Genomic DNA, 21,001 nt, shown 5'->3' on the forward strand with positions numbered 1-21,001 from the left:
TCTACTAGCTTCGCTTCCAAAACTGTCCATCGGGTTAAGGAATGGATCTTTAGAACCTACACATTTTAGAGCTAGAAGGGACATCAGTGATGATTCAAGGTATAATTCCCAGTTTTGCTGATGAGGAAACCAACACCCAGAGTGCTTAACTGGTGTTTCCCAAAGTCACTAGAGCAAGAACACACACTGAATCCCACACATGTGGCTCCGGGCTCAATGCTGTTCCTCAACAATGCTAAGTCATAAAGTCTGTGTCTAAGCATGTTCTCACACACACACACACACACACACACACTCACATCTCCTTTCAGGTCTCTTAATTTTCAACCAAAACAACTGTGCCATTGTCATTTGGGGGGTGTCAACGGGGACCCCGTGACTGACTTTTTCTCTTGCTGCTTCACAGAATGGAAGATGGAGACCCAGAACCCCTCAGTGAAGTTTGTTCTCCAATAGGGGGGCTTTCGTTGTTCAGTCGCTAAGTCCTGTCTGACCCTGCGACCTCACGAACTGCAGCATGCCAGGCCTCCCTGGTCCTTCGCTTGGACTCTCCCAATCTGGGCTAATCCCAGGAATCTTTAGTCTACCTGGAGGACACCACTGTCTTCAAAACTCATTTGAGCCTGTGTGTGCCTGAGCAGGGGGCTTGCCTGTTGGGTGGGCAGGTAGGCAGGGCATCTCTCTGGAGTAGGGTTGGGGGTGGGGGCTTCGCCTGCCTGGAAGTATGTGGGCCACTGGGCTTCCTGCAGTGGTGAGAGGGGCAGAGCCCTGGACACACTGCCTGTGGGCTTGGCACTCCACGGGTGACCCCTGCCACTGGTAAGGCTGGTTGCAGGAAGAGCTGGCTGCAGGGAGGGGCAGTTACCCCTTTCAGCTGGGAGAACTAGTGGCCAAGAGGTGGGCCTGCAGCAGAGGCGGCCCAGACAGGGACATCCCTGGGACCCTGGACAGTGCCCAAGTCAGGGCCCTTCACCACCCTTCCCGCCCGCCTCGGAGGCCCTGGGTACCTGTTTATTCTTTAGGTCAAGGGAGATTTCGTAATCGGAGGCGGCAGGGGCGCGGGAGCAGAGCGCCGTCGCCAGGGCAGGCTGCTGCCGGCCAGGGGAGGCCGCGCGGTAGGGGCCGGCCCGCGGGGAGGCGCCCCCCGCCCCCGGCCGCTCCTCCTCCTCCTGCAGCTGCTGGGCTTGAGCCTTCGGGGCGTGGGCACTGGGTCTGCCGGCCGCCGCCGCCGCCGCCACGGAGTCCTCCGTGCCCCCACCGGCCTGGGCGCAGGCGCCGTCACTGTGAACGAAAGGCAACGGTGCTCGGTTGGGGGGGGCGGGGTGCGTGTGGGTGCGGGGAGGGGGGCTGGGGCCCTCTGGCAGCTATGGGCCTCTGGAGGGGCTGGTGGGGGCCTCCTGCAGTCTTCATTAGGGTGGGGCTGTCTTGGTGTGCAAGAACTCCAGGCCAGGAGGAGAGCTTGAGCTTGGGAAGGGTCCCCGAGGGGCCAGAGAGGAGCTCGGGATCTTGCTTAGACATAATATGTGCGCTGTGTTGTGCTTAGTCGGTCAGTCATGTCCGACTCTTTGTGACCCACGGACCGTAGTCACCAGGCTCCTCTGTCCTTGGGGACTCTCCAGGCAAGAAGACTGGAGTGGGTTGCCATGCCCTTCTCCAGGGGATCGTCCCAACCCAGGGATCGAACCCAGGTCTCCCGCATTACAGGCAGATTCTTTACTGTCTGAGCCACCAAGGAAGCCCTAAGGGTAGACTGCCAGGCTTCCGATCTGGGTTACTTAACCTCACTTTTCCTGTTTCCCCATCTATAAAATGCTGTTGTTTAGTCGCTCAGTCGTGTCCGACTCTTTGCGACCCCATGGACTGCAGCCTGCCAGGCTTCCCTGTCCACCACTATCTCCCGGAGCTTACTCAAACACAAGTCCATTGAGTCGGTGATGCCATCCAACCATCTTACCCTCTGTCGTCCCCTTCCCTTGCCTTCCATCTTTCCCAGCATCGAGGTCTTTCCCAATGAGTCTGCTCTTCGCATCAGGTATAAAATGGGAATAATAATGGAACCTACCTCACTGGGATGTTGGAAGGCTTAAGTAAGCTAGAGAGTTCTTAAGGCAGGGTCTGGCTCCTGCTGCCTGCTCAGAGTGTTAACTACCATAGTTATCAGTGGTCTGCTTTCTGGCCAGTGGCTTAACTAGCTGAGAGGAAGCTGACCCCCGCTGAACCATCTCTGTCTTTTAGACGGCCGAGATGAGGCTGGGGGAGGAGTGATACTTCTAGATGAAGTCGCTGCCCCTCCGCAGCCCCTCTCTGGTGGAACCACGGACAGGAGCCACAGCTGCTGCCCACATGCCCCCCTCTGAGACGACACTCAGGCTGCTCCCCTCCCCGGCCAGCCTCAGAGTTCTGCCCCTCCCCCAGGCCCCCGCGCTGAGCCCTCTACAGCATGAAGCCTCCCCAGTGGTTCCAGCTTTCAGGCTCCATCTGCGAGAACCCCAGAGGGTCACTGCCTGCATCACAGAGGAGCATCTCGGCTCACGGTGAGGGCTCCAGTGAAGCCCCCTCCCTTGTGACTTTGGTCAAGTTGCTTTTTCTCTGAGCCCTGGTGTCCCCATCAGTACACGGGAGGCGCTGGTACTTTCCCTACAGGGTCCCTGGGAGGTGGAAAGGAGTTAGCACATTGAGGGGTTTGCGTGGCCCCAGGCACAGACTGAGTGCTCCAGAAACATTAACTTCTCTTTCCCCATCTCTCCACCTGACCCCGTTCCCTGGGAGCCTGGGGCTTGTATTCTATTTGATCCCTTTCTCCCCAGTTGGTGCTGAGCAAACAATGAGGGCTCTGCAAAAACTTGTTGAAGGATGAATTGAAGAGAACCCAAGACCCCTGGCAAAGCCTCTGCAGTGGACAGGGACCCTAAGGTTATCTAGCCCATCCTTCTTGTCTCAACTCCACCCCCCCGCCCCCGCCCAGGGAGGTGGGCTGGCTCTGGTTGGAGGGCCAAGCAACCTTGCGATTTATTTCTTCCAAGGCTTTGTCCCATGTAAGGTGCCCCAAATCGTGCCAGAGGGACTGCTTCCTTTTGCTTCTGCCTAACTTTGAAGCCTCCTAGTGCTAAAATAACCAAGGGTGAAGAGTCCTTCATTCAGCTCCATCTGTCCTCCCAGCCCTCCCCTGTACCCCACCACCGCCCTCAAACACGGATGAAGATGAGTTCACTGGCCGCCCTAGCAACAAGGAGCCTGACTCCTTGTCTCTGCATAATTCTTTGCTTCATTTTTCCTGTGGCCATCAATCGAGCTGTATAGTTGGATGAGCTCTAAGTATTGGGTTTTTTCACTGGTATCACCAGGAAGTTCTTTGTAAGGTCTAACTTCAACTTTCCGTGAGATAGAACACGCCCATTCTTCCCGAAGGTCACGTGTGCTATGCTGTGCTTTGTCACTCAGTCGTGTCAGACTCTTTGCGACCCCAAGGACTATAGTCCGCCAGGCTCCTCTATCCATGGGATTCTCCAGGCAAAGAATACTGGAGTGGGTTGCCATGCCCTCCTCCAGGGGATCTTCCCCACCCAGGAATCGAACCAGGGTCTCCTGCATTCAGGCGGATTCTTTACCAACTGAGCTGCTAGGGAAGCCCCAGGGTCACATAGAAATAGCCTTTCCTCCATAGCACAACCTGCCTCCAGGGGACAGAATTTGCTCTCACCCATCTCTTCTCTGGACTGTCCTTGGTGCTGATGCCCAAGGCTTCTTCACCCTAGGTTTTCAAGACGCATTAGGCTCATACTCATTCAGGGGCCGAGGCCACCCATGGAGGTTTTTCCATGCAGGAGATCATAGGATTTGAATATGGGATGTGAAAGTCTTTGCGAACTTGGGGGATCAAGCAACTGCTCAGAGGAACACTCTGTGCCCAGAGGACCAGAAAGATCTGTGTGTTGAAGTTCTGCATCACATCAGGGAAGGGTTACTTATGTGGGGCACTGGCTTGTGCTTAGAGGGCTTCTAGGTGCTCACTGCTCATGCCTGGTCCTGGCACATCTAGGACTCCTTGAGGTTCCAGCAACCACCCAGCTGTCCATCATCTCAGCTACCAGAGTTGACTTCCTAAAGTGCAGATGCTCGAAACCCAGCAGTGACTTTCTGGTACTGCTGGATATAGTTCAAGGGCGTTCATTATTTCACCAAATCTCCTTGTCCAGACTCATCTCCGGGAGTGACCTGGCCACTCTGTCTGCTGAGTGTTAGTCGCTCAGTCGTGTCTGACTCTTTGCAACCCTTTGAACTATAGCCTGCCAGGCTCCTCTGTCCATGAGATTCTCCAGGCCAGAATACTAGAGTGGGTAGCCATTCCCTTCTCCAGGGGATCTTCCTGACCCAGGGATCAAACCCAGGTCTCCTGCATTGCAGGCAGATTCTTTACCATCTGAGCCACCTGGAAACCTTCCTCAAATCTGCTGCACCCCCTCAGACCATCATGCCTGTACTGTCATTTCCTCCTGCCTAAAATGCCTTATCCTTTTTCTGTCTTGACAACTCTTTCAGGACTCACTCATTGTTCCAGGAAGAGTCCGCCCTCCAATGTGCTCCAATGGTTCTTGGCACTTGCCTCTATTTCATAACTGACCACTTTGTGCCTAAATTATTCACTGGTGTGTCTCTTTCCTCCACTAGACAATGCCATGTATAGCTTTTTATCACAGTTGCTTATCACCTAGGCTGGCTTAAAAGACATGTTTAAGAAATGTTAAATGGATAGAGGGATGGAGGGATGGATGGGTGGATGGATGAATGGAAGGATAAATGGATGGGTGAATGAATAGTATTTAATCTCTCACACTTTCCCAAGGGCAGAGATACTGTGGTGAGCTTGGTGATACAGCCCCAGACCCTTCTTCAAGGACTGACTTCCTATCCAGCCCTGGGGCTGCTGTTGAAGCTTGCCTTCAGCTGTCCGCTCCCCCAGCTCCTCCTGGGATTGTCTGAGCTGCGGTGAGCTCCTGGGTTCAAAGTCATGTTTTCCTCAGGGCAGTCTACATCCAGTGGCCAACAGTGGTTATAATGGTTCAGCCATGTGATCCAGTCTAGATCTGAGAGGTCAGTCTCCCTGCAGAGCTTGCGATGGGATTAGCCCAGGCTCCTAGTGGACATCTGTCACAGATTGACTTCTCTCCCTGTCCTGCCAAATGCTCCTGCCCTCCCCCCATGCGTGTTGACCCTAAGCATCCTCTAGTCAACATCCAGCACGCTGGACTCAGAGTCTGTTTCCCAGAGACACCAATGAACGATGAGCACCCAACCAACAATGGGCACCCAGCTTCTCTTTTTCCTTCCTTTTCCTTGTCAGCCAGGATTACCCTGGTCTCCCTGCTCCCAGACCTGTAAAACCTTTCTGGGCTCCAGACACCTTTGATAAAGACTCTGGGCTCTCTTCCCAGAAAATGTGCATCTTTTCATACATGCTGAGTTCTACCTCCACACTCAGAGGCTTTACAGACTCCATGGATCGAGCTGAAAGCACTATTCTGGAGGGATGGTCATGGGTTTCGTCCATGTGCTGAGGACTGCGCCAAGCACTTAGGGCTGGCACCAAGAGCTGTAGGCAGCTCAGCTCTGGTCATACGGAAAGAAAATGTCAGGGTTCACACGCCACCGGGCTTTCAGACGCCAGCCACTGTTCCCTCAACACTGATGGGTCCTCGCTCACGGGTCAGAAGGCTTGAGTGGAAGGAGCCCCTGTTCCTCTGACTCACTGATTTCAAGCAAAATATATTTATTCTGCATCTCAGTTTTCTCATTTGCAAATGGGGGTGTAAATATCTCCTTTCCAAGAGAGTGATGAAGATGAGGTGACCTCTTAGGTTGGTGTGCTGGGAAAATGCATCCCTGAGAAGGATGAGGGGGAAGAGAGGGCGGCCATGCAGTCCCTGCCAGGAGCTGGTCCTGGCGGTGGTGGCCTCCCTGGGCTCCCAGGCAGACCCTGCCCGCCACCAGGAGCTCAGGGCCCAGGAGCTGCCGAAGAGCCATGTGAAGGCTTCCCTGGTGGCATGGTGGATAAGAATCCACCTGCCAATGCAGGGGACATGGGTTTGACCCCTGGTCCAGGAAGACCCCACGTGCCATGGAGCACCTAAGCCCGTGCGTCACAGCTACTGAAGCCCCTGTGCCTTAAAACCCATGCTCCACAACAAGAGAAGCCACTACAATGAGAAGCCCAAGTTCCGCAACTAGAGAGTAGCCCCCGCTTGCCACAACTAGAGAAAAGCCCGCGCAAAACAACCAAGACCCAGAGCAGCCAAAAATTAACTAATTAATAAAAGAGCCCTGTGAGGGGGACAGGGAAGACTTCAGGGGAGGGAGCACCAGGCCCATGTTCATCCGGTCCACTAGAGGTTGGCTTGGGTCGTGGTCCTGGCACAAAGGCAGAGAAAGGGATGAGGGGAAGCCTGAGGCGTATTGATGGGGGGTTTGAGGACAGGGTAGGCAGGGAGGGATGGAGGGCCACTTTCCCCTCCAGGCAGTGGCCAGAGCAGCAGTTCCTGAGACCCAGGCAGAAGTGTTTTGAAGACTGGAGGACTCCTTGTGTGGCAAGGTTCCCCCAGAGGGCCTGACCAATTGCACTAGATTATCCTGGCTCCATCAGCCTTTCTGAAAGCCCTTCTGGGACAAAGAAACTAGGCATTTTCCAGACAAAAGCTAACAAAACGCCTCACATCTCAAGATTTTCAGCCTTTACTAAAACACTCCTTTCTCTCTCTTGCCTGAATCGATAAAGTGATCTTCGATGGTCAAAATAAAGGCCGAGCAAGGGGAGTCAAGTGTCCTTGGGGGCGGGGGGGCAGACGGTGCTGGGGAGGGGTTGCAGTGAATAGAGGGCCAGCGTCTGTAACAAATTCACCCTGTGCTGATTCCAAGCACAGGCTGGAAAATGCCACCCGAGGTGGTGGAGAGCCCTGGGCCCCAGGCAGGGTCTGACCACCTCCGCAGGCCGTGCTTGCTATAACCATAGGCACATGACTTCCCTGCACGTTGGATTTCTCATCATAAGACGGACGTTTGAGCAAAAGGCTCTGACAACAGGAAGGAAGGAGAGGCCAGCTTCCTCCCTCTCCCTTTCCCTCCACGGGGCCCGGGCCCACACCCTGAAGCTTCCTGTTCACATCCACGCCCCTCTGGCCTCCATACCCAGGAACATGGTGAAGGCCTCCCTGCCTTCCTCTCTGCCCTGACCACCGTCATCCACGCTGGAAGCCGGGGCTCGCAGGAGGAGGCCCTTCCCTGCTGTCCACTTGCAGAGGCCGCCCTTCCTCCCACGGACCCCGAGAGAGTAAGTTACTCCCTCTCCTGTCCGCTCAGTGGAGACTCCAGGATTTGGCTGCACGGCTGTTCCAGAAGGGTCTGGACGGGCTGGTTTGTCTGGAGGGGTTTCCTCTGCAGAACCAAGCCCAGGGTGCCACGCAGGGTGGGCCCCCGAGTCCAGCATGGAAACCATCTCTGCATCATAGCCCACCTCATGGTGGGATGCCAGCACCTTTGCCCACTGGGGAGGCGGCTACATCTAGAAGTTTCCTCAGGACACCTCCCGCACAGCCTCACAGGCTGGGCCACACCAATGATGCGATCTTATTGCCACTGGAAGTCTAATATTTTTGAGCATTTTATTTCCTCCCCAACAGGTATAGATCTGGTAGCAAAATCAAGCTCTCAGGACACCCTCCCAGCTCGCTGCCTGACACACCACACACACTCACAAGCCCAGGCTTCTGTGAGCCCCAGGACACACCTCAGGCTTTCTTACCTCCTCTGTCTGCCGCCCCCCTTCCAGAAGCTAGTCCCCTGCCCATGTTCCCACCTCACCCACCCCAAGGATGACGCTCCAGAATCACGGCCTGCAGCCTGTCCTGACATACCTCACAGTCACCTCAGAGCTGCACTGAATAGTTGTTTAGTCGCTCACTTGTGTCCAACTTTTTGCGACCCCGTGGACTGTAGCCCGCCAGGCTCCTTTGTCCATGGGATTCTCCAGGCAAGAACACTGGAGTGGGTTACCATTTCTTCCTCCAGGGGATCTTCCCGACCCAGGGATGGAACCCATGTCTCCTGCATTGCAGGTAGATTCTTTACCATCTGAATTGTAGGGAAGCCCATGGGTTTCCTGGGTCATCTCCAAAGGTGTTTGAATGAAAAGGGAAGCAGGACACAAAAGCTTTGGGAGGAAGCCCCAGAGCTCCCACTGTGGGGAGCCAGCCCCCCACTCCAGGCAGGGCAGGGGGCAGCCGCAGGCCACAAACCTGTCCCTGCGGGGGCTAAACTGTCTCCTCCTCTTAGGACAGAAGGAGGCCAGACTGTCAGCTGGTGAGAAGATTTGCCCGATAAAATGCCTGTACGCTTAATCGCATCCTCGCTGTACTGTGACAGCCCGGTGCTCGGTTACATCATTTCCTCTCCTGCCCTGACATCTAGAAAATCCGCTCTCAGGGCCCGCTGGTCCTGCCTGATTGGCATTCATCAGGGCTTTTAGCTCCTTTGATCTCTTCCCCCAACCGATCTCTCAGTTCTGAGTCCCTCACCCCTGCTCTCTCTCTCCAGCCAACTCTCCATGTGTCACGGGCCAGGCCGGAGTAGAAACATCTGAATGCGGCCCCCTCCTCCCTGCCCATTGCCTGCCATCCAGAGGAGGGACTGGGCCCTCTCCCTGAAGGGTACAGCTCAACAACCCAGAGCAAGACCCAGAGTCACGTGTCTCCTTCCTCTTGCCATGCTAGGGTCTCTGCTGCAGGGACCCCATCCACTGAAAGAGTCTGCCCATTCTAAGTATTTCCCAGTCATGCCTGAGCTTCTAGACCCCTTCTCCTAGATCTTACCTGATTTCTCCCTCTCTGCTCTTGAAAAATCCAGTTTTAAAACAGCTAGCATCAGGAATCGGAGAAGGCAGTGGCACCCCACTCCAGTACTCTTGCCTGGAAAATCCCATGGACGGAGGAGCCTGGTAGGCTGCAGTCCATGGGGTCGTACAGAGTCGGACACGACTGAAGCGACTTAGCAGCTGCAGCAGCAGCATCAGGAATTCCCTGGTGGTCCAGTGAGTATGACTCTGAGCTCCCAGTGCAGGGGATGCAGGTTTGTTCCCTGCTTGGGGAACTAAGACATCACATGCTTCGTGGCATGGCCAAATACAATTTTAAATTATTTTTTAATTTAAAAATTAAAAAAAATAAAGGCAGCTCTGGGCCATGGCACATGCGTGTGTGTGTGTGTTAGTCGCTCAGTCATGTCTGGCTCTTTGTGACCCCATGGGCTACAGCTCACCAGGCTCCTCTGTCCATGGAATTCTCCAGGCAAGAACACTGGACTGGGTAGCCATTCCTTTCTCCAGGATATCTTCCCAATCTAGGGATCAAACCAGAGTCTCCTGCATTGCAGGGGGATTCTTTACCATCTCAGCCACTAGGGAAGCCCTCTATGACACATACCTCATGCTAAAAAAAAAAAAGAAAAAGCTAACATTTATTAAGTGCCTACTATATACCAGATACCTTTGCACATATGATGTCATTGAATCTTCCCAACCACCCTAAGGGTTCCCTTGTAGCTCAGCTGGCAAAGAATCCGCCTGCAACGTGGGAGACCTGGGTTTGACCCCTGGTCTTCCCTGGGCTTCCCCGGTTGGGAAGATCCCCTGGAGAAGGGAAAGGCTACCCACTCCAGTATTCTGGCCTGGAGAATTCCATGGACTGTATAGTCCATGGGGTTGCAAAGAGTCGGACATGACTGAGCAACTTTCAAAACCACCCTAAGAGCTAAAGTGCTAATGTTGTCCCCATTGGACAGATGAGAAAATCGAGGATCCCAAAGCTTCAGTAGTTGCACCAAGGTCACAGAGTTTGTATGTGGCCAAGCCAGGACCTGAACCTGGATTTGAGTTACTCTGTGTGTGCTCTCAGTAGGTCTCCTTTAAAACCCCCTTTTGTATTTTCACAATAAGTGAGATGAGGCTTCCCTGGTGACTCAGACAGTAAAGAATCTACCTGCAGTGCAGGACACCTGGGTTCAATCCCTGGATTGGGAAGACTGTCTGGAGAAGGGAATGGCTACCCACTCCAGTAGCCTAGCGGGCTGCAGTCCATGGGGTTGCAAAGAGTGGGACATGACTGAGCAACTAACACTTTCACTTTCAATAAGTGGGAGGGAGAGAGAAATCCCACACCCGGCCTGCTGAGGCTCCTCTGATATAAGTGCTCCCTCCACCTCCCAACCCCAACCTGAGGTCTCCTGTTTGGGTCACACCACCCTGATTTGTCCTGCTTTGTAAATGCTCCTGGTCCCTCCATATGGAAGCCTCCTCCAGCTAAGGCAGCACCTTGCTTTCAGGTAGAATCACTCTAGGGGAGGAGCCTTGGGGACTAGAGTGTTCATACTGTCCCCTCCCGCCCCCATGTGATAGCTGAGGACACTGAGGCCTGGAGAAGGTAGTGGTTTGTCTCAGTCTGGGGGGAGGTCAGCACCAGCACTATCAGGCGGCCTGAGTCCCGAGGACAAGGCACCTTGGTCTCCTCTATCTCCCATCTGTAGACAGCAAATGCCTGCAACCTATGTCTCCACCACCTTGATGTCCACAGACCCCTTTCTCTGTCCTCCCCCCACCCTTCTCTCAGTTCCAGACTGAAAAACATCGTCCTTCACAGACAGCTGGCTCCCCTGTTTTTTTTTTTTAATATATACACATTTACTTATTTGGCTGTGCTGGGTCTTAGTTGCGGCATGTGGGATCTAGTCCCCTGACCAGGGATTGAACGTGGGCCCCCTGCTTTCAGAGCACAGAGTCTTAGCTGCTGCACCGCCAGGGAAGTCCCTTGCTTTGTTTCTCAATCACCGCAAATGTAATCTCTAAAAACCCCCTTTCTTAAGGCCTCCCAAAGGCAGTAAATTCTTTAAGAATCCCTGATCTGATGCAATTCCTCTCACTACATAGATTAAGATCATTTCCTCGTTTGGAGTCTGATGAAATGCATTTAAAACCCTTTTTGTCATCCGTCAGAAACACTTACTGCAATGATAAGTCATTTTCATGGTCGTGTTACGGGTTAAAAGATACATGAATAGGTAAAGATGACCTTTCAGAGGGGAAAACAAAATAGCACAGGCAGTAGTGAAGTTAGAGAAATCTCTAGGCCTTCCCTCCTGGGAGTGAAAAGAGAACCTCTAAAATATTCAAACAAGTTTTCGGCAAACGGAGCAAAAATTTGTTTCTGCTCCCAAAACTGGACAAAACTGCATGAATAAAAGCTGGTCCTCTTGGTAGCTTTCATTTTCTTGTTCTGAAAGTATTATCTTAGTTATGTTTATTTTTTTTCATGGTTTTTTTTGGCCATGCCATATGACTTGTGGGATCTCAGTTCCTTGACCAGGGATTAAACAAACCCTGGGCCATGGTGTGAAAATTCAGAACCCTCACCACCAGGCCACCAGGGAACTCCCAAACACGGAACTCCCATGTTCATTTCTTTAAACAATAAAGCCTGGAGCTTTTATCCTCTAAAAGTATTCTCTTGGACATTTCTCTCTTCAGCCTGGTTGCACGAACCTCCTGCTCAAGGGTCGGGGGAGGCGGGGGACAGGGAAGGGCTCCACCTTCTCACTCTCTGGACCATAGGCCAGACTCTCAGGGGGACAAAGTTTGGGGGGACCACACTTCACTTCCTGCACCAACGAATCCCTCCCTTCCTTTGTCCTCTGATGCCAGTGGTACAAGCCACAACAGACGTGGTTCAAATCCCAGCTGTGGCATCGACCGGTCCAGGGACCAGTCATCCGTCATCTCCGAGCCTTGTGTATAAGTAACATGAACAACAGCATTTTATAAGCTTTCCGTGAGAATTAAATCATACCTGTATCTATTGCCCACAGCAGGCTCTCAGCACAGGATGGCTAGCATTCTCCTTCCCTCTCGTGGGTGGGGAACACAAGTCACAGAGGGAGCAGGGGCTCTCTATCCAGCTCCAGCATCCAGCAGCCTGTCTGGAGGTGGCCCAGCCTGGCCTGGCTCCTGGGGAAGCCCCCACGCAGCCCTGGGGCTGAGCATCCATCATGACCACCCAGGTCACAGGAGAGACCATCTTAGAGGACAGCCAGGCCTGAGCGGGAAGCACATGGGACATTGCTCCAGACACAAGTCCCACGTCCCACAGAGCAGAAGGCAGACACCAGCACAGGAGAGAACTTTTCTGATGCCCACTGGAGTTAGGGGGACCGCCCCCACTCAGGGGACGCCCCCCCCAGATGGCATCTGTTCTGTCTCTTGTGCCCCCAGAGTCCGGCAGGGAAGACTCAGTGGGGCAGAGCGCACAGAGGGGTAAAGTGACAGGGGGTCTGGGGGTGGAAGACCACCATCCCCGGCTCCGGGACCAAATTCTCTGCCCTCTCCATTGAGGCCACCCTGGGGGATGGAGTCAGTCAAGCTGGGCTCTTCTGTGACAAGCTGGGGACCCTCAGAAGACAGGAGCCCAGATACGGGTGAGCAGCCCCTCCCCAAGCCTGCTGCTCTGCAGTTTGCTGTGCCCACAGTGGATGGTGGTCTTCGACCCCCAGGACTCCCACCCAGTCTCCACTCCAGGGCAGCACATCGCAGGGGGCGGTCTTCACAGCCCTGGCTCAGGGTGCCGGACCCCAGCCCCTGCAAAGGCCTCTGGAATCGAATCTCTGGACTCTGAGGACATTGGACAATTTCCCCTTGGCCTTGCCACTGCCCACTGCCCACTGCCCCCCTGGCCTAAAGATGCGGAGACCCTGGAGCTTGGGGGCTGAGTAGGCTGGGCGCGCATCCTTCCACCCCTACCCCTGCCCCGCCTCCACCCATGCACTGACAGAAGCTGAGGCCTTTTTGTGCTTGTCTGGGGAAGAGCAGGCAATTCTGAAGTCCCAGAATGGGGACGGGTAGGGGGCAGTGTTCCCAGAATGGGGAGGGGGCAGTGTTCCCGGCAGCCTTGGCGCCTGATGTGATGGGTGGAGCAGGCACAGGACTCTGAGCCCAGCTGTTTGAAGCCTAAACCGTATTGACTGAGAATACAATTACTCCGTAATCGCTGAGTAAACTCTGGCTGGTCCACTGATCAGGCCTCTGGCCACTGTGGCGGATGCTGACGTGGGGCTCCCCCTGCAACGCCACTGCTGGTCGGTGTCCCCTCCTCAGGGGTCCCCAGCAGGGCCCCCAGCCTGGCTGACTGGCAGGTGATGGGAGTGAGGGGGACAGGGAGGGACTGGCCCAGGGTGGGGGGCAGGCTCTCTTGTGGCCACGGTGCCCTGAGCAGACAAGGTAGACTACGGAATCATTTTTTCTTTCTTCTTTCGTGGGGGGAGATATAAATCCCAGCCTAGAAAAATAAACCCTGGCAGGTTGCACACTAATATATTAACAGCAGTTAATTCTATACGACCGGGTTCCGTTTTTATTTTCTTCTTTATATTTCTGCATTTTCCACGTTTCCAACAACTAGCAAGTATAACTTCTAATCAGAGAAAATAGATGTTATTCAGGGTCAATGCAGTGGCTGGAAGAATCCCTCCCATGCTCCTGAAGAAAACCCCGGTGGCAGTTCTGTGTAACGCGGCTGCCTGCGGGGACTCAGCTTGGGCTGACCTTCCAGCCCCAGGACCGGTGGGCAGGGGTCCCTCTGCTGAGACCCCGAACTTCCCTCCACCCCAAGCCGTCATCTGCAGGTGGTCACAGGGAACGGAGACAAAATACCCGGGCTGCTTACTGCCAGGGCCTGGCGCATTAGGTAACACCAGTGCCTCTTCCATCCTGGTTGGAGGACCCGATACCCAGAGTGCCCCAGCCCCTCCCCTCCCCCAGGGCTGGGGCTGGTTCTGCTTCCTGCCCAGGGACCCCCTCCTGAGCGCCCCCCACCTCCTGTCATCACTCTAACAGAAGTCAGTCTTCCTCCTCTGCGGGGGGCTCGCTGCCACCCACAGAGACAAATGGGCTGCTATTTCTCTCTTTCTCTAGATGCTGGAGGCTGCTTGTTCCCAGGTTACTGAGCACCCCAAAGGGAGGGGAGCCTGTGGGAAGAAAGGCAGGGCCTGCAATCACTGGCCCATTCAGTCACCCAGAATAAAGCCCCGTCATTAGTGGCAGTAGGGGGACGCGAGGAAGGGGGCAGAGCCCGGCTCGCACTCCACTCGGTGTCCTGGAGGCTGATCGCCCTGCTTCCCACCTGGGAAGCGTGGGACGCATGTGCGGGGCTGCGTGAACCTAGGCACGAGGATGGGTGGTCCAGCCTCAGAGGCCTTGCTGGCCCCCGTTACCACCCCAGGGCACCCCACCCCCGGCCTCCGATCTTCCCACTTCTGGGAGCATCGCTCTCGGGCAGGCTCTGGGTCCCAAGAGAGAGGCTCCCTGACTCTACCCCCAAAGCTGCCCCTGGGGTAGCCGGGCAAGGCTGAGCTCACACCCCCGCCCCCCCAGGACTGGGGCTTTGGGAGGGGGCAAGGGCCTCCCCCGGCCGAGGGTTTACCTCAGACTCCAGCAGTTCTTCTCTGTACGTCCAGTCAAAGGGGCTATGGGCCATCGTCTGCCCCACCACCACCCACATCGCCAGGATGAGCCCATCGGCTCCAGAAACGGACTCCTGCTCAGTCCTACAGCTTGGGAAGGGATGGTTGGTGAGGCGGAGAACAGCACCTCACACTCTGCTGACCCGGATTACTGCTGGCTTGGGCTGGATTCGGAGGAGGGAGGTAAGGGGCCTCGTGGCCAACCCTGCACTCACAAACCAGAGACCCTGACCCTGAGCTGTGACTGATGGTGTGGGGTCTTCACTGGGCCTCGTGTAGAGACCATCCGGCTTCTCCCTGGAGACCCCAGAGGAGGCCCACCAGCTGAAGCCTTACTGTTGTTCTGTCGCTCTGTCAAGTCCAACTCAGCAACCCCATGGACTGCAGCACACCAGGCTTCCCTGTCCTCCACTACCTCCCTGAGTTTGCTCAAGTTCATGTCCGTTAAGTCGGTGGTACCTTGCAACCATCTCATCCTGTCTCCCTCTTCTCCTTTTGCCCTCAATCTTTCCCAGCATCAGGTTCTCTTCCAATGAGTCGGCTCGTCACATCAGGCGGCCAAAGTATTGGAGTCTTGCTTGAGCCGGTGAAAACCCAGACTGAGCGCTGGGGGCAGCCTGGCTCGTCCCGGAGCCCCACCCGGGGTCTCTTGAGGGTGGCTCAGGGGCCTTGGGACCTCAGCCCAGTGTCTGACCTCAGCACCTCCTTAGGAAAGCTCAGGGGTGGTGGTCAGGTACCTCCTCTGGAGCCTAAAGGGTCGGGAAGGGTCGGGAAGGTCCCGGGCAGAGCTGGGAACAGGCGTGCTGGGTGTCTGACGGGAGGAAACTTATCTGGGCTGGACTTCCCCAGGAAACCAAGAACAGACAGACAGACTGACACACAGACTACTGAACGTCCGGGGGCTCCTCCTAGAGAAGCTGAGACACTGACATCAGACAAACGAACAGACAAACAGAAACACACTCCAGGAAATTACAAACCAGACAGACAGGACAACTTGAACAACTGGGAGCAGAAAGTGAGAGTGGTTGATGATCGGGACACACCTGGGGGCCCCTACCCCGGCCCTGCACAGAGTGGGGGGCTGGGAGGCAGCAGTGGGCAGAGCACACAGGCCCTGGGGGACTTAGAGAACCTCCCACCTCCTCCCAGGGATACTAAGATAAGAGATTTCCTACCTTTTTGGAGAAGAAGCCTGTCCCCCTGCCCCCTCCCGCCCCCCCTGCCCCAGTCTCCCACCCCCTCCCACCAGGAGTCAGGGCTGTGGGGTGGGGGTGGGGGTGACTGGGAGGGGGCGTGGAAGACCCAAGGGACGACTTCTGTCCTTGGGCACCTCCCAGGCGCCAGCGTCTCGGGGGCGCTGTGTCGTCTGCCCTCACTGATGCCAGGGCTCGAGTGGCAGCAAGAGACGTGGACCAGACTGACATGGGCTGATGGGCAGGGGGGGCAGACCAGACAGTCCCTCCTTCTCCTCCCCACCAAGGAGGACAACTCGGCCATGTGTCTGAGCAGTGACCACTCATGGGACAGGGCACAGCCCTCCCCGTCCTTCCTCCGGGTCACTAACGCCCTGCCCTCTTTCCTGTCCTCTCCCACTGTCTCCTTCTCTCATTTCTCATCTTCCTTCCAGTCTCCAGGAGGGTCATTTCTAATGTGGGGGCTCACCTGCCCCCCTGGACAGGGAGCCCCTGGGATCCAGGGGGCCGCTCTCTCCAAAGGTCCTGGGTGCAGAGCTTGGCCCCCAGCCCTCCGGGCATCAGCACAGCATCTGGTCCTCCCCTTGCTTCCATCCCCAGTGCGGTCGCCTCCGGGAACAACCATGCCTCCTACAGCCCTGGAGGTGAGCACCCAAGGTGGGCCCATGATTTAACCCAACCCAACCCCCCCGCCACTTCCATTCCCCCCGCCCAGAGTCCTGCCTTTCCCAACCCCCCGACTCCTTCTAAGGGAAAACAAGCAATAACACCTTTCAGGTAAGATTTTCCATTGCCAAGCTCACCAGCTACCACCTCTAATGACTACCCATTATTTTCCTAGGAATAAAGGGGGCAGGATCATGGGGTCACTGAGGCTTAAACTGGGAAGTGGCCCTTAGCGCAGGTCTGGGCCTGGGTGCTCACAGCCCAGAACCTTCTGCTGCCCTCCCACACAGACCTAAAGCCCATCTGGACTGTGAGCAGCCCAGAGGCTCAGAGAGATGGTACATCAAGTTATTCTCTACATAGAACAACCCTTCTTCGTACAGATGGGGAAACTGGGGCCCAGGGGAGTTAAGGAACTTGCCCAAGTTCACTCCAACAAGAGGAGACAGGAGATGGGGTCAACTCCACGCCAGAGTCCGAGTGTCCTGACCCCCAGGGAAGTAAAGGATGAGCAAAGGAAAGAGAAAGGTGTTGAACTGAGATGGAAATCTTGGGGGAATGAGAAGAGGACAAAGTGTGAGCAGCACAGAGGGGGCGGCTCCAGGTGGAGATGGAGGGAGAGAGTACAGATGCAGGGAGGAGGAGAGATGGAGGGCTGGGGGGAGGACAATGAGGGGAGGATGCTGGAGGGCAGGGCAGGATGGGGGAAGAGAGAGGGCAGGTGAATGACCCAGGACAGGCAAGGAGGAGAGCCTGGAAAAATTATCAAGAAAAATGCAAGTCTTGCGTAAGAAAGGCAAGATGGATCCTGTTATTGGTTGGGCACCTTCGGGTGCCAGACAACCCACCACTAAGACATACAGATAGAATCAAGTTAATTTCCCCTGATGTTTAAACAGGTGAACTTCTTATAGGCTGTTTAGAGGGGACGAGCATAGGTCTGGGATTGGAACAGTAGAGTATAATGACCTAAAAGTCAGCAATGGCTCATCTGGGGTCTGGAGGAAGGAAGGAAAGATGGAAACACGAGGAAGGAGGTAAAAACAAATAAACAAAATGTGAGGCTAGGGGGGAAGAAGTGGAGTGGGGCCCTGGTGTGCGCTCTGCTCGGGGTGGAGGATAGTGGGGTGGGGAGGGGAGGACGCGCAGCGGCTCTTCCCACCTGTGGGGGCCCAGGTCGGAGCAGGCGGGCTTCTGCTCGGCGTCAGCAGCTGGACAGCAGAACTGGTGCAGCACGGTCTCATTCCTGAGGGCAGAGCAGAGGGAGAAGGTCAGCGCCCTCCGACCACAAGGCGCCTCTGCCCGGCATCCTGCACCCCGGGGAACTCTAAGGTCCCAAACGCTGCCCGGGGAGGACATGCATCAGTGCAGACACCACCTCCTGCTCGCAGCCCTCCCACCTCTTCTACTGCTGCACGCTGGTCCCCGCAGCAGGCTCCTCCACGTGGAAGTACCATCTATTCAGCTCTGACTTTTGTCACAATCACAGTTAATCCTCCAGAGCCCTGCCGCCCACTAAGGTCTGGCCAGCAAGGCAGAACTAGCTCTATTCATCCAAGATGCGCAGAATTGCATGCAGTGAACATTTTTGGCTAATCATATGCAAAGATGCAAAGCGCTCATAGAGGCTCAGATGGTAAAGAATCTACCTGCAATGTGGGAGGCCCGGGTTCGATCCCTGGGTCAGGAAGATCCCCTGGAGGAGGAAATGGAAACCCACTCCAGTATCCCTGCCTGGAGAATCCCATGGGCAGAGGAGCCTGGTGGGCTACAATCCATGGGGTCGCAAAGAGGCAGACACAATTGAGCATCTGAGCATAGATGATGTCTCGATTTACTGAGGCTCAGTTTTTTGTGCGTGTCTCAGCATAGAGGGAGTTCAGAAAATTCAAAAAGGAGGCAGCGTGGCCTGAAAGAGGAGAAGCTGGGATTCACCTGGAAGAGGACCCCATTTCTTATTTCAAAAGAGCTAGGAAGTGGAGAAGAGAGCGGCGGTACTGCCAGGGGAAGGTCAGAGACCAGAGAGGCCAGCTGGCCGGAGGGAGAGGAAGCACCAAACGCCAAGAGCTAATGAGGCCGTCGCCCGGCCAGGCCCCGAACCGGGGCGGCTGCCCAACCACAACCTCCCACGTCTGTATTCAGACTCAGGACTCCACTGCTCAGCCATAAACACAGCTGAGCCGTCGAAGGGACTGATGAGATGTGCAATCCTGCAGCGGGTGAAGCGGCAGAGGATGGACAGACACGGGGACGGCCAGCAGGAGAACCGAGAAAGAAAAGCCAACAACTTTGAGAAACAAGAACAAGTTATAGGGACTTCCCTGGTGGTCCAATGATTAGGAATCCGCCTGCCAGTGCAGGGAACACAGGTTCAATTCCCGGTCCAGGAAGATTCCACATGCCGTGGAGCAACTAAGCCCATGAACCACAACTCCTGAGACTGTGTTCTAGAGCCTGCAAACCATCATTACTGAGCCCACGTGCCACAACTCTTGAAGCCCGAGCGCCCTAGAGACCATGCTCTATGCTCCACAGCGAGAGAAGCCACCACAACAAGAAGCCCACGTACTGCAACTAGAGAGTAGCCCCTGCTCGCTGCAACTAGAGAAAAGCCCACACAGCAACAAAGACCCGGTGAAGCCATAACTAAATAAATAAACAAACAAGTTATAGGACTTTCACTGTGTGCTTTCAAGACTTAAAGCTGCCCAAATTAAGAGAATTTGGTGTTGGCATAAGGACAGACATACAGATTGGTTGTACCAAATGCAGAGGCTAGAAATAGACTCAAACATCAACTGATTCTTGGTACATTGGTTTGTAGTAAAAGTACCAAGATAATTCAGTAAGGGATAATAACTTTTTTAACAGATGGTGCTGAAACAGTTGAATATCAATATGCAGGAAAATGGACTTCAATTCATATCTTATACCATAGATACATGAATTAATACAAACTGGATCATAGACCTAAAGTAACAGATGTAATAATTTTGTAAACAGACCTAATGATTTTATTTTTCCAGTAGTCATGTATGGAGGTGAGATTTGGACTATAAAGAAAGCTGAGCACCGAAGAATTGATGCTTTTGAACTGTGGTGTTGGAGAAGACTCTTGAGAGTCCTTTGGACTGCAAGGAGATGCTACTAGTTTATCCTAAAGGAGATCAGTCCTGAATACTCATTGGAAGGACTGATGCTGAAACTCCAATACTTTGGCCACCTGATGTGAAGAACTGACTCATTGGAAAAGACCCTGATGCTGAGAAAGATTGAAGGCGGGGGAGAAGGGGATAACAGAGGATGAGATGGCTGGATGGCATCACCGACTCAATGCACATGAGTTTGAGTGGACTCCGGGAGTTAGTGATGGACAGGGAGGCCTGGCATGCTGCAGTCCTTGGGGTCACAAAGAGTCAGACACGACTGAGCAACTGAACTGAACTGCATGATTTTATAAATAAAATTATAAAACTTTTCAAAGAAAACATAGAAAAAAATCTGTGACTTAGAGGACACAGAGATCTCCTATGTAGGATACAAAAAGCACGAACCATGGAGGAAATAAGTTGATAAATTAGACATCATTGAAATAAAAAGAAATTTTCTGTTTTGAAAGACACTGTTAAGAAAAGTGAATTCTTATAACTCAGTAATTAGGGGCTTCCCTGGTGGCTCAGTGGTAAAGAATCTGCCTGTCAATGCAGGAGATAAGAGGTTGGTTCCTAGTCTGAGAAGATTCTGTACGTCTTGGGGCAACTAAGCCCATGCACCACAACAACTGAGCCTGTGCCCTAGAGCCCAGGAACCACAACATGAGAAACCCACTCGCTGCAACTGGAAAGTAGCTCCGCTCATCACAACTGGAGAAAAGAAATGAAGACCCAGCATGGCCAGAAATAAATAAATAATTAAATTAAAAAAAAAATAAGACAAACAACTTCATAGAAAAGTGTACTAAAGATTTTAATAGGACTTCCCTGGTGGCTCAGACGGTAAAGCATCTGCTTACAATACGGGAGACCCAGGTTCGATCCCTGGGTCAGGAAGATCCTCTGGAGAAGGAAGTGGCAACCCACTCCAGTACTCTTGCCTGGAAAATCCCATGAACAGAAGAGCCTAGTAGGCTGCATACAGTCCACAGGGTCACAAAGAGTCGGACACGACTGAGCAACTTCAATTTCACTTTCACTTTTAAAGATTTGAATAGATACTTCACCAAAGAAAATATACTAATGACATCGCTAGTCATTAGGGAGATGCGAATGAAAATCAAAATGAGACAGCACTGCACACCCACGAGAAGGACTAAGTTCAAAAGTCTGACAACACCAAGTGTTGAGGAGACTGTGGAGCACCTGGGACGCTCACACTTCCGGTGGGAATGTAAAATGGCACAACTCTTGGGAAAGGACTCTGGCCATTTCTTATAAAGCTAACACACACACTGACTATTTGCTCCTGTCACTGCATGCCTAGGGCCCCCCTGGTGGCTCAGACAGTAAAGAACCTTCCTGCAATTGCAAGAGACCCTGGTTTGATCCCTGGGTCAGGAAGATCCCCTGGAGAAGGGAATGGTTACCCACTCCAGT

General features: G+C 54.1%; 1 protein-coding gene across 9 annotated transcripts in view; it reads right to left on the bottom strand.

Annotated features, from left to right (window-relative positions):
- The window catches only part of IQSEC3 (IQ motif and Sec7 domain ArfGEF 3), an 88,313-nt gene that overhangs the window by 41,022 nt on the left and 26,290 nt on the right, over nt 1–21,001 (bottom strand). For all 9 annotated transcript variants that reach the window (XM_043882380.1, XM_043882378.1, XM_043882384.1 and 6 more), the window contains exons 2-3: nt 17,572–17,655; nt 1,008–1,281 (exon numbers count right to left, since the gene is read on the bottom strand). In XM_043882380.1, coding sequence (XP_043738315.1) covers nt 1,008–1,281; nt 17,572–17,655 — 358 coding nt within the window. The remainder of the gene's footprint in view (nt 1–1,007; nt 1,282–17,571; nt 17,656–21,001) is intronic.

Source organism: Cervus elaphus, chromosome 22 (genome assembly GCF_910594005.1).
Source record: "Cervus elaphus chromosome 22, mCerEla1.1, whole genome shotgun sequence".
NCBI lineage: Eukaryota > Metazoa > Chordata > Mammalia > Artiodactyla > Cervidae > Cervus > Cervus elaphus.